The sequence below is a fragment of the Leuresthes tenuis genome, unplaced genomic scaffold, assembly GCF_036924035.1.
Source record: "Leuresthes tenuis unplaced genomic scaffold, fLeuTen1.0.hap1 SCAF_13, whole genome shotgun sequence".
In the NCBI taxonomy this organism is placed as follows: Eukaryota; Metazoa; Chordata; class Actinopteri; order Atheriniformes; family Atherinopsidae; genus Leuresthes; species Leuresthes tenuis.
This window is the reverse complement of record NW_027325367.1, coordinates 7437251-7451694: the sequence shown is the minus strand read 5'-3', so window position 1 is coordinate 7451694 and position 14444 is coordinate 7437251. Positions and strand designations below refer to the sequence as shown.

Sequence of the window (14444 nt, the reverse complement as noted above, 5' to 3'; positions counted from 1 at the left end):
TGTTAGTTTATCAAAGTATGAAGTTTGTAAGAGGCACTGAGAGGTCTGTTTTTCAACTTTCTCTACTAAGTGCACAGAGGATGTTTTAGTTGTAAAAGAGAGTATGTACCAGAATTGAAATCCCCTCTAAATTGTGTGATCTAATAGGCATACATGAGTCGATACATAGCTTACCATGCTGCTTTTTGCTATAAAAAAAGCTAAGTTTAAGGGCAGTGTCCATAGTTGAGATTAGAGAATGGAACAGTTCAAGCACCACCAGTTATTGATATGTGTGGACTGCATAGTGTGGGTTTAAACTAGGATTTTACTGTTTCAACTAATGGGGGTAGATAGAGAAGAAGTGTCATACAATAAAACATCCACCCAAGTCCTGCTCCAGTGCATGTGTGTGTTTTCAGTCAGCTGCGTAATGGGTGATTCCCTCCTCCTGGTTTAAAATCTGAGAGTAATGATGTAGAATGGAAGGAGTTTATAGAGGCATTATGCCTACCTTTTACTTCTTCTCGTACTCTCCCAAGGACTATTTCTTTGCTCTCCACCCCCTCTTGCACAGTGTCCCCTTCTCCCTGTTTTTATGGTGGCATTATCGTCTCCCTCCCCCACCCATTACTGTTCAGGTTGGAGCAGAATAATAAATTTCAGGATCATGCCGATGCAGCGTTTCTCCAGCTCAAGCTCATTCTGTGGACTCAACAAAAATGCTACAAAGACACACCACAAGACAATGACGACTGTTATGTGCGCCTGTTCTCTTTTTGGTTTTTTAGATTTTTAAATAATGGGTTTTAGGAAAATTGGTACAGTTGAACCTGGAGTTTAGGTTTTGATAACTGCTTTGTAGAAGGGGTGTACCCACAGCGGGACAAATACTTACATTTATAGCATTTATTTAATTTTTTCCAGGCATTTGTGTTGTCATCATGTTCTGCATAATTGCATTAAAACTGCCTTGAAACCCGGAGTTTTTCTTGTTTCCTGCTTTTCTGTTGGTTTTGCCTTTTTAAATCTGCGTTGGCTCGCTGTTGTCGTTAAACGTAAATGCTATTTATGCACTAGTGCACAGCTGACCATTTCCGTGTAAAGTCAGTTTTTCTATTACATAAATATACTCTGACTTGACTTTTATGTGATGTCAGTCGAAACTGTAAAATGTTTTTGAAAAAAGTATTTTGCAAGCAATTCTTTCTTACTTATGCTTTGTTTCACTGCCCCATCTCTCTTTAGCTGACAGCCTACGGAGGGAGTGTGGTCTTCACTGTGTCTTATACTACAGATCAACAAGAACAAATGGCCATTAGAGTCACCTCAGAGCCTGACCTTATCATTGAGGTAAGTTCTCAAACATATGTTCTCTGTTACAACTATCACAGAGCTCTGATATTTAATAAAGAATTTAACTACATATTCACTTGAAACTGTTCATTTTAGTTTCCTTGACATTGGGTTGTATGAGGAGCTATGAGAGATGCTGTATTTTTTTCCCTAAACATACTTTATTCATCCCCACAAAAAACAACAAAGAGTTGTTGATGTAGCATTGTCTTAATTGCTATCTTTACAACTTGATTTTGATTAAACAAATGTAAAAACTATTGTGTTTGGAGGCAATGAAGAGAGCGGAGAAGGATATAACCACTTTAGTTTCTAATCAGATAGGGCTGTGTGTGTGTGCAAGGTAAAGTGATGATAATATTTTAAGGATTTTGAACACTTAGACTGATATAAATATTATTCTTTCTTTTTATGTGGACTTTTTCTGATGGGTTAAGTGAGTTTTGGAGTTTTGGATACACAGCGTTGCGTTTTTTACCATTGCACGTTTGCTTTCCGAACTAGGAATCTCCCTACCTTTAACTATAGACAGAACACTGGATAACTAGCTCATACATCATCTCCATAAAGAACCTGAACTAATCCATTACACCTCTTGTGATAGATGTGAAGAGTTCCTTTTGAAGCAGCAGGCAGCAACTTGACAGGGATTGAAGCATTGATAGGGCTTAACAACTCTTGTTTTGGTGTGGGGAGAAACAAATAACGTGAGAAAGTGGTCTGTGTATTTATGCATTTGTGTCTCAGCATTATTTTTCTTTACCAACAATCCAATGGCATTTAATTGGTGAAGAACACTAAATAAAATAGTATATAAATAAATTAACAGATGTACACATATACTCACAAGCAGCTACAGCTTACAGAAAAGTGCTGAGCTTAGCAATAAAAAATGCAGATGGAATTTCTCCCACCATCTCTCTGTATGTCTTTATAATGAGCAGGTTGCAATATGATGCATGGCAGCAATAAGCAAAGCAGTAACACTATTAGATAACTGTTAAAGTCTCCCATATCACTAAACAACACTGTGTGTTTGTTCATGTTAGCATGTGGTACACACAAAACAAACATAAGCAGGCACACAAGTACCTTGGTGTGAGTGTGCCCAATGTGTCAGAGCTGTAGAAATTATCCACTTATTTTACCCACTTAACTTTCATCTACTGATGACTTAAAGAAGTTGAAATTTGAACTAGAATCTCCTGTAATATGCTGCCAGAATGTGAAAGTTCGCAACGCTCAGGAACTGACTCAAACAATTAAAGAATAACAAAAAGTTAATCATTTTCAGTCTAAATTTTTGGATGTTTGGATACTGACTGACAAAAAAAAGCAGATCAAGGAAGAAAAGTGAAAGATGGATAGTCACAGGCCAGTTAGCTTGTGTTATTTAAAGACATGTCAGTGAGATCGACAGACTGGGAGGAGGAGGAGGAGAGGAGGACAAGTGTCGGTCTTGTTGTCAACAAAAAGCCTCTCCAAATGATGACAATAATGAACCACCTACACAATGTCAACCAGCCTTCCTCCTCTTCACAATCTCTCTTTCAGCCTTTGTCTAGTGTTTTTTCTCTCTTTTTGGTCACTGTTTACTATCTGCATATCTGCATCGAGTTGTGATATAGTTTGTTGCATGGTTTTGTGATGTGCAGGGAGCTGCTTGTGCTTTGGTGATAAGTATTTTCACAGATATATATACATATATTTCTTTGTTGTTTTCTGTGTCTTACAACTGATGTTGTTCTGTCAGTCCCCAACCAGAAAGTTAAAAAGATATGTAGACACCAAGATTTTGGTCACAACAATAACACCAACCACTGTTCTGTGCTGGAAATGTGTTTACTTTTTGTTCTCCTAATTTGGCTTTAAACAGAGAAATGTTTCTGCTGGGACCCACATTTTTTGCACTTCCAAAAATGCATACAGTATTAAAACAAATTAGAAAATAAAATAAAATTATTTGAACAAGTAGACAATTAATATTCAGATTCTAGGTGTGTGCTGTAAACAGATATGAAATACATTTGCATGTTTGCTTTATTATGTTACATTACATTTTGTTTTTGAAAGGATCCTGTAAAATGTTGTCATTTGTCTTATCTCTGAGTCAACTTTAAGCCAATTTTCATCTGATGGGACAAAACTAGTGGAGTAGTGTGCATTAGTCAAACTATTCAAACTTGTATGTATGTGTACAAACATGGATCTATATTTCTCACAGGAAAAACAAACAGTAATTCTAAATAGTATAAGGACATTGAATATTTGATTTCATGTACGGTCTAGTGTGTAGAATGAAGTGAGATCTGGTGGTCAGGTTGCAGATTGCAACCAGCTGAATACTCAGTGCCTCACACTCTTATTAGCACCCTTACATTAGCCAAGAAAAAACTGAAAAGGCCCCTTAAATCCAGTTTACAAACATGTTACATACAGACTATGAGGAGAAAGACCGGCAGCATAGTGTCGATATAGACCACTGGTTCTTATTCCACAAAAAAATTAAAATTAAAATTTTTATTTTTTTTATTTTCAGATGAGTCAAAACAAAAGAAAACAGTACGATAATTTAGTATTATTCAATATATGATTTTTTATATATTATTATGGTATAAATCACATTGCTATTATTAAAAATGTAGAACTTAAAAGTAATGTACAATCTATTACTTAGTTAAATAAGTTAAATCTCATAGTAAGACAAACTGAAGTGTATAAGTAGAAGTGAAAGGCAGTGAAAGCCTTTCATTCAGAAACTTAAGGAATACTGTTTTCTTTGAGGTTACTCTGTCCTTGTCAGTCTTCCTTTGTACTCCACCGCCACTCATTCATTTTGTTTTATCTCTACATCTCTGTGTCCTGCCACTGCTTTCTCTGTCAGTGTGACTCTCTCCCCATCATCTCTACCAATTAGTTTTCATTTAATGGTTTATTGGCATGATAGCCCCCACCACCTCACCGGTTGTTGTCACTTTGTGTTAGTTGCTACATGCCATTGATCTGTTCTCAGCAAGAGATAGTCAGATAGAGGGCCTGGGCTCAGTTAATTTTGCATTTAGTCCATTCAAAATGTCAATAGGAACGGCAGCTCATTACCTAATGACACATAATTCAATCTGACTGTTTTTGTTGAGAACAGTTATGATAGAATGTGACGTGTCTTTTTGGAATTGAAGTTTAAAAAAAAAGTTTGTTACTCTTTTCTTTTTCTCTACCAGGGAGGCGGGATGAAGATTATTGACAAAAGGTTTGGCCAGCCAGTGTATCCATCGTCACCCAGCACCAATCACATGATTCTCCTTCCAGAGAACTTCCTGGTTAAAGAGACGGGACAACCAATCAGTCGGCGAGATTTCTTGACTGTGTTGGCCAGTGTGACTAGTGTGATGGTGCGGGCCTCCTACAGCACAGAACCCAGTGCTGTTTACAGGTCAGAAGCATAACCTGAGGGACATTGTGTGATAACACACAGATAGTATTATTGCACTTCTGAAAGACCCTCAATTTTAGACTTCTTGACCATGAAGTTCTTTTTTTCTTTTTTTAATTTCACAATGAACGTCACATGGATGGTTTTAAGTTAGTTTTAGCTTCATGAAATAAAAACAACTCAACCAGAAAAGGAGACTCCTGGGCAGCTCTTTATTATAGTCCATGAATACTTCTTCTTTAACCTTGTGTTGCTTTAACAAACAAAATCTGTTCTATGGGTGAAGTAAAATGCTGCCTGGGAATAAATTCTGTCTGAGGGAATGAACTCAGGGCATGCAAGTTCTGAAAGCCTAATCAGCCAAACTGACTCAATTATGCACATAAGTATATTAGGTTCTAAAGATGGATATTCTACCTATGTGCTAAAAGTTAATGCTTAATATTTCTTTGCGTCTGTTTGTGGGTTGAGCGCAGACTCCACTCATTCTCAATGCAGGTAGCAAATCCCACCGCCAGAGGAGAAAGAAGAGCGTCAGCTGTAGAAGTGTGTTCTTGTCCTCCTGGATATGCTGGAACTTCCTGTGAGGTAAACGAACACAAAAAAAACACAAATCTACAGACAGAGGTATAGAAATTCCAATTGTAATACTCATGTCATCACAGATATTTGAAATCATATATATTTATATATATATTTTTTTTAAATAATTAAATGTGAAGTGTCTCTAAAGAATCACTCATGGACTTTCTTATTTTAAATTCATTAACTTTTTTTTTTTTTTTAAGTGTGATATGTAGCATTACTTATTTTGTTGTTAACCATAAACTGCGAACCATAATGCCAAGCCAGAGTTTAGTGTCAGAATGCAGCTGATTTGAAGTTTTTCTTGTTTGACAGCATTATGTCTTAAAAAGTCAGGCCTACATACAGACATAACCAAACCCAAAAACATACATAGTGTTACACACTGACAATTCAAACTCAAACACCACAGCAGCTCTGTCTGGCATTCTGTCTTTCTAACTGTACAGAGATGTGTGTTTTAGGCCTGTGTTCCTGGCTTTCGACGAGTTAACGGGAATCTGTATAATGGTGTGTGTGAACTTTGTCGATGCCATGAACACGCCACACAATGCCACAAAGTCACAGGACACTGCATGGTAAGATGATTAATAAGTTATATCACCTGTTTATCATGTGTTTCTATGGACTTTCTTCCAAAGATGTACCAGATGTATTCTTTTGAGAACAGAAAATGTAAAAGGAGTCATGTGAAGGCCTACTCATTTTTTAATTTATAAGAACAAAACAATAAAACTGAAATGAAAATATATAGTTTTGAAGCTGGAGAATAATGTCAACAATTAATATTAATATTTTAATTAGCTGTTCATGCTTCTCCCGGGCTTGTACTCAAATTATTCTTCTAAGTATCCTGTCATTTTTCATTCTTGTCCACTCATAAATCAAGATTTAGGTAAGTCATGAGTAAATTAGGAAAATCTTTCTTTTTATATGTTTTGAACAATAAATTTCCTTTATTTCCTGATTAATTTTTTAATTTAATTTTTTAAGTGGACTTAGGTCATTCTATCAAACAGGTCTTCACTTTCATACCCATGTAACAGCAGAACGTTTAGAGATCCAGGTGGATCCAATTGCTTCCCAAGCCTATGGAAAGTTTTCCCCCTCCATACATGCATTATTTTGTACTGAACTCCATGCAAATCATTATTGTCTTCTAGTTTTTTTTTTTGTTGTTCAGTTCATTTCACTTCACTTTGGTTAACGTTGTTTTTAAATGCACTCTATAAGTAAATTTGACCTTTTATCAATTTAGCCGATTAGAAGAGTAATTCAGATATATAAGATTAGTCTTTGATTCCACCTTTTTGTCACTTGATAAGCTGTAGGCCTCAATCATGTGTTATTGGATAAAAATCCAACAATTGTTCGGGAATGACTTGAGGTGGGCAATCAGTGTAAAAGGCTTTTAATTTTAATTCCTAGAATTACACAAATTAAATCTTCACCTCATATGGACAAAAAATACTTTAGATTTTCATTTTGTCATTTCATCTTTGTCAATGAAATCCTTTCAAATTCGCCATCTAGTGGTCATTTAAGCAACTGCAGGTTTTACACACCTACATAATGCATTGTATAGTACACACACATACATGTTAACCCTCTCATGTGCACCTCCTCATAGTCACTCCCCAGTCTACCCATTGCCTTAGGCCAATACTGTCAGTTGGCATCAGACTAAATACACAAACACACGTACACACTCCAGTACGCATACACACAGAACACACACACACAGACCTGTGGGTTTTGTATTACCATGTTATGTTTCATTATAGATGAGGAGGATTGGATCTGTCAAAGGGAGACACACATTCAGAAAAAGACAACAGACAGACAGGCAGGGATGGCTGTCTCTCATACACACATTCGAAGACAATTTGACATGAACTCACGCATAACCACACACGCGCATGTCCTGTACACAAACACGGTGACAGGCAGTCAGACGCACACATACATACACACATCTGTAACTGACGACTGTGATTTGTGGTTGCAGCTGAATGACTGACTTATGTCGTGAACTTGTAGGTTAACACAGTGTGCATGTGTCACAGTGGGTTTCAGCAGAGGAAGGTCATTTGATATGAGATGAAAATGATTGGGAATATTGTTGACATACAGACACACACAAACATACGCAAACATGTTCACACAGACAGTGTAATAACATGAAAGTGCAAGTACTTCTCTAACTGGGAAAAAGAGAAAGCAAAGATTTGGCAGAATTTGTCTACAGGTACTGGAAGAACTAAAGTTGAACCTGAACCATTCGTATTATTTTTTCATACTATATGACCTGTTGATCATAGTGAGGAAAATCTCCTGATTGTGATTTCTTACTTTTCTGCTTCACTGTCAGGAATGGTTAGGATTAGAAGTTAAAAGGACAGGATAATGGTTTGAAACAATGTCCTTGGTTTGGTCTACAGGTTACAAAATATATCCTTACACAGTTACAAAAATTGCATGGTTAAAACTTACACATTTTTATATTTATGTGGCGGGATCCACATCAGGTCACCTAAATGCTGCCCTACAGAAAACAACATCCCGAGGCTATTTTAGCATCTCACAATTTACAACATGATCATCTGAGACTATGGTTCTCAGCCGGAAGAGGGTGGAATGCTCTCTCCGGGTCGCGAATGAGATCCTTCCCCAAGTGGAGGAGTTCAAGTATCTTGGGGTCTTGTTCACGAGTGAGGAACAAATGGAGCGTGAGATTGACGGGCGGATCGGTGCAGCGTCTGCAGTGTTGTGGGCTCTGCACCGACCTGTCGTTGTGAAGAAGGAGCTGAGCCAGAAGGCGAAGCTCTCTACTTACTGGTCAATCTACGTTCCCATCCTCACCTATGGTCACGAGTTGTGGGTAGTGACCGAAAGAACGAGATCGCGAATACAAGCGGCCGAAATGGGTTTCCTCCGCAGGGTGTCTGGGCTCTCCCTTAGAGATAGGGTGAGAAGCTCAGTCATCCGGGAGGGGCTCGGAGTAGAACCGCTGCTCCTCCGCATTGAGAGGAGTCACATGAGGTGGCTCGGGCATCTGGTTAGGATGCCCCCTGGACGCCTCCCTGGGGAGGTGTTCCGGGCACGTTCCACTGGGAGGAGACCCCGGGGGAGACCCAGGACACGTTGGAGAGACTATGTCTCTCGGCTGGCCTGGGAACGTCTCGGGGTCCCCCGGAAGAGTTGGAGGAAGTGGCCGGGGACAGGGACGTTTGGGTTTCTCTGTTAAAGCTGCTGCACCTGCGACCCGACCCTCAGATAAGCAGTAGATGATGGATGGATGGACAATTTATAACAGTAGAATGTGACACTACTATGTTTTGAAAAAGTTGACATAAGTACATAAAACACGTTTTCTGGTGAGACATGGCTTACAGTGGACACGTTGGATTTGATAAAACAGAATCTCCTTTTTCTTAATAAAACGTGATTATGAAGTGTCTGTGAAAAAAATTGGATTGGGATATTTTATTTGATTGCACTTGTTTCTGCTTTTTGAATGCATGCCTTTTATGTGTCATATGATTTATCTCCAAGTATTTCGACTTTTATTTATAATCTGAAAGGATATACCACTGTCTATATCAGAATTTTTTTGATTGGAAATTAAAAGTATGGATATGTGGGTATTTTTACAGTATGGGTATTTTTTTCCAAGGGTCTCTTAGACTTTCTGGTGTCTGGCTGACACGTTAATATGTTATAGCACTAGAGTACTTTTTTAAATTGTGTTTTTATGTATTGTTTTTGTGTTTTATGGCTTTATTGTAAAGCACTTTGGGTACCTTTGGGCTATTGTAAAGGACTATATAAATAAATTTGATTTGATTTGATTAATATGTCAGGTAAATACTATTTGTTTCAGCATTAGATCGTCTCAGCGTGGTACAAAGCATTAATCAGGTTTGGCTTCTCCAAACAGACTGTCGCTAAATATCACTGATTCAGAATCATACCTTATAAGTTTTTTTTTTTATCTTTTGACAGTTGTGTGCACTAAACAATGAAACTCGCAGTATACAGTATATTGTTGGGTAATAACTTATTTGACACAGGTATAACAGCAATTCTGCCTTTGGAGACATGTATCTACAAACCACTGTTCTTATTCCATCTCTGTAGCCAAACACCCTTTTAGTTTTTACCCTCTAACCAAAACAGTAATTACACTTAAACAGTTCATTGATCATATTAATACCCTTTTGTAATCCTGCGTTAATTATGATCTACTACTAACAAAATGTGTGACTCAACATTCACTATCTCCTAAATGTAAGGGCCAGAATAATCCATTTGTGTCCAAGTTACTTCCCTCTCTTCTCTTTGTCCTTTTGGTAGATCTTTATCATGCAGAAAGAAAATCCTAAGAAAGTCATTAAAACTAACCAGACAGACAACTTGTTTGGCTAATAATTGTCCTCTTCCTCATATGTAAATTAACCTAAACGGGCTTGTCTCCTCTAGGACTGTTCACATAACACTGCTGGACAATACTGTGACACCTGCCTACCTGGTTACTATGGCAATGCCACCCATGGGACACCTGCTGACTGTCAGCCATGCGCCTGCCCGCTCAGTCTTCCTAGCAACAAGTAGGTTCTGAAGACCCTGGGGTTAATGTTCCCATGACAGTATGATTTAATTAAACATTTCAATCTATCATTTCTGGCCTCTCTGATTCTGTGGCTCTTTCTTTCTGTCTTTTGAACCTGCTCTTTATGATATTTTCCTCTTTTGACCCTGTTAGAGACTTCATCACTATAGGTAGAAATATAATTGTTGTGACATTATGAGATAAATATCATCGCTGCAGGTAGACAAATCAGTATAACGGCAGAAGCATCATCGCTGTGGGTGAAAATGTCATTGACGTCATTAGAATTAACATAATTGAACAAAAAAAATATTGTAGTAGATAATGCAAAGCTCCCAGAAGTCTTTAAAACTAGAAAATAAATCACTAACCACCCAGTACCAGTTTGTATTCCAAGTGGTCTGACAGTGCAACTACACCACTGCATCTCTTGTGGTCTTGATTTCAGCCTGCAGAAATTTTCACACACTTACGGGTGTGTTTGCCCATTCATATGTCTTGTCAGGAACAGGGATCACTATTGACTGCAATACAAAGACAGATACGTGTACACTAGTTTGGAGTTTAGAGTAAGCCAGGTATAAAGACAGTGATAAGCATGCTAAAAAAGAAGTTGGAATTGTCAAAAGGAGTGGCACACAGACAGCCTGATAGCAGATGGAATAGGTAAATCCTTTCAGTGAAGGAGAGAACTCTATAATTACACTTAATTGAATCAGACAAGCAAACATTTTTTAAAACTTTTGCTTTATGTAGATCAACCCCTTTATTAGACCACATACATGCAAACATGAGTGCGTCTGAGTGCACTCTGAATGGGGAGTGGCTTAGGAGCAGAGAAGGGAGATTTTGTTTCCAAGGTCTTTGCCTACTGCATCTTTGAGGAATTAAAAAAAACCTTTACTATACCCTTGCACTCGTGATGTTTTGACCAAACTAGCTATTGTCTGATGGATCATAAAATACTACAACACTATTAGAAAAACAGACAGAGACATTGGGCACATGTATGGTTTAGAGATATGTACAAAATATGCACAGATGTTAAACTGCAATTTCTCCAGACAACCAGCTAGAGATGCTCTGCTACATGTCATCAGCATTGGCACACAGTCATACGGACACACACGCACACACAGGCAGCAGCTGAGAATTTTCATGCAGTCATGACATGTCATGTCCAAAATATTGCAAGCTAAAGAAAGACACAACTCTCTATTTCACTGCTCCCCTTTACCTCCAATAACAACGGCTGTAAACTCTTCAAAAATAGCCATACAGTCCCTTGTGTTCTCTAAAACCAGTAACTTAAAAAGGTAGTCTGACTTTTCCAGTTAGTAATAATGTCTAAGCTCTCATGGGCATCTGATCAAGTGATGTTTCTATTAGTGTCAGCATGGGAAGCATGGTGGTGATTTACACCGAATCAATAGAAATCAGTTTAACCCTTAAGAGTTGTTCCATTTATTTGCACCTCTCATTAATTCCCTTACTGCCTGAAGGAGTGAGACTGAAAGTAATCTTAGTTTTTGTTTTATCATAATAATTTAAATCCTATATCACTACTCTATATATGTGTAAATTGTTTATAAAGCAGAACTTAAAAAGCAACTTTTTAACTTGAACATTCCTCTGACATAATTTCTTACTTTCAGTAGTTTTGTTTATAATAGTAATATGGGTTTCCATGGATTTCTCAAACTGTTTCATTGAGGTCACTCCTTTTGAGTAGATATTTCAGTTTATTTTCATTGCAGTAGTTTCTTATTCATAGTAAGTGTAGTAGATTGCAGAAAATACGCCTCCAGTTTGATTAGGCAGAGAGGAATATTGAAAAAAGTTCCTCTTTTCAAAGCTAATATTGTCCATATTCTTTGGACAAAAGCTAGACTTTTAACTCAGAGAATACAGTTGTTGATGGTCAGGTATTCAAAACTGGGGGCATACCAACCTCCACCCTCTGTAGGCAATGCACTGACTATGGAGTGAGAGCTTTACAAATGACTGTCCTCCCAAAACTGGCCCCATGGGTTATTTGTTTATGCAGGCAGTAGCAACTTGTACTTCTGATTAAATTGTGGTGGTTGCATATTACACTGGTGACCTGTCCAGGGTGGACCCCACCTCTCACCCAATGTCAGCTGGGATAGGCGCTTTCAGGTGTTCTTGGACATTTACAGCTTTCTTTTTTTCATTGTGACACACGGCACTCTCTTATACAGAGACAAATGTGATCTTTAATAAAATATGAACTTTTGTAGTACACCACAGTAGCCTATATGAAGTGTTTTTTGTGTGAATGAATGCCACTGTTTCAGGTATAATTATATTTACGTATATTTGTTGTTCACTGTACACATAATACTTACTTTCAAACAAGGATGTATCATTTTTATGTTTATGCTGTCTACGTGCACTTGCCAAGCAAGATTATCTGTAATCGACTGAGCCAGCTCATAATGAGCCAGTCAGTCAGCAAGTGAGTCAGTCTGGGGCCAGGAACCTGAGCCAGAAGAACTATCTATAGTTTTTGGAAGTGGGAGGGTGACAGAACGAGGGTAAAGACTATCACTTTACTTTGGTTCTCTCTCTCTCTTTCTCTCTCTCTCAGTTCATTTAAGCAACAGTGGGTAGCGTGGAAGATTGTTTTTAAAATCAGGATTGTGTGAAAGTATATGTATGTTTCTGTGTGTGTGAGAGAGAGATTAAATGTGTATATTTAAGTGTGAAAAACTGACTGTGCTGACCGGAAAGTGAAGGCAGGAACTCAGATGTGTGTCTGTATATGAGGAGACACACAATGGCCTTAACTCGCCTCTATCTCCTCTTCCTCTTCTTCCCTTTCTCCACACTGGGACAACACTACCGACTCCATAAACAACTACAACAACAATTACAACAACGTCATCGTGGGAACCACAACAGCTTCAGCCCAACCTGCCATCTAGGTGAAGAAGGGGAGTTGCTGTGTGACCACTGTCAACTTGGCTACACAGGACCACGATGTGACAGGTAACACATACTGTTAACACCAATAACACCTAATGCACATCCTTTAGTCTACAGAATTCAAATGCGTTGGGGTTTTTTTCAATTTAATGTCACTGAAGTATTACTTGGAGCTATTAAGTGTAAATCATATTTCATAACCTAATGAATTCATTTAGAAATGTCCATAGATGTGCAAAGGCACTGAGGCCGTTGTCATTGTTTTCATTCCTGGCATAAACTATGTTTACCGTCAGTGCTACCAAATAAAAAGGTAATGGGCTGCTCATTAACTCTATTTCCAGTTCTCTGCTTCTCATTGTACATCCAGCCGTCTGTCCATAACAGATTTTATTAGATGACTGACATTTTTGTTCCATTAGCTGTGGGCTTTTTTTTTTTCATCAGCCCTGGACTAATAGGAAGTATTTCTTTCTGGATGCTAGTCTTGTTAAAAAATCACAGATGACACAATCTGAATAAATATAGTCTTTTCATCACCCTGGATGACTAAAATTTAGCATACTTGGTCTGTTTTGTATCGAGACGATTCTATGTCATTAAGAAAAAAATAATACATATATATATAAAACTATTAAATGGGTTAAATCATAGTGTTTATATTTTTTCTTGTACAAAGAGTAATACTTATTATAGTAATACCCTATCATCCATTTCGACTTTTTCTGCAGTCTTATATCGCAGGCCTTCAGTTGCAAATTTGTCAGAGTAGTTACTGTCAGAATACTTAAGAAACATTCTCTTCTGATGTAGACTAAATAATGTCACTGGTTTCTACTAAGACACCCCGTTAAGAGGATTCATAAGTTAAAACTAATGATTTTATTAATGGTTGCTTAAGGATTTGTTAACGTCTCATGGACAGGTGTTTATTCTCTTATAACTGATAGTAATGCGGCTGGTAATGAATCAATAAACACTCATGGGTTTCTCTTTTTCAATTAGGCCACCAAGTCTGAAATTAGAAATACAAAAGAAAATAATTTATGAACAAATGTTTTTTATAAATAAAAAGTACCGTTTTAAAAGTTATTGAGTTGTAATATATTTTAGGTAAGTGCTCAAGCTGTTCAGTCATGGGTTTTACATAGCCAGGCAACCCAAGAGTGTTTAATCAAAGGCTGATAATAGATCTGTGAAGCCTAGATTAACAGTGTTTTAAATATCAGTAAAGACATAATCTTTACTACTTGTATACTCTAAATCAAGGGTGGCTCATTAAGAAGTAGCATCTAAATGTCAAACTATTTCTGTTTATTGTATATGTGGACACTCACTGGACTGAGATCAAACTAGGCCTGTTTGAGCATAATAATTATCAATCATGATGCTCCTGACCCACAATTTTAGATAGCTTTACTACACAGAATGGGCAGTTCACACTTTTCCTTTTGTGGCCTGTTTAATTGAGAGGAATATCTGTCACAATTCAAAATACTGAAATGATATGCTCATGTTTGCTATTAGAGG

The 14444-nt window shown here is 37.6% G+C and overlaps 1 protein-coding gene across 1 annotated transcript in view; it reads left to right on the top strand.

Moving 5' to 3' along the window:
* The window catches only part of lama2 (laminin, alpha 2), a 171376-nt gene that overhangs the window by 70950 nt on the left and 85982 nt on the right, over window positions 1-14444 (top strand). The window contains exons 15-20 of the mRNA XM_072362587.1: window positions 1228-1332; window positions 4557-4768; window positions 5245-5356; window positions 5818-5931; window positions 9836-9963; window positions 12891-12977. Coding sequence (XP_072218688.1) covers window positions 1228-1332; window positions 4557-4768; window positions 5245-5356; window positions 5818-5931; window positions 9836-9963; window positions 12891-12977 — 758 coding nt within the window. The remainder of the gene's footprint in view (window positions 1-1227; window positions 1333-4556; window positions 4769-5244; window positions 5357-5817; window positions 5932-9835; window positions 9964-12890; window positions 12978-14444) is intronic.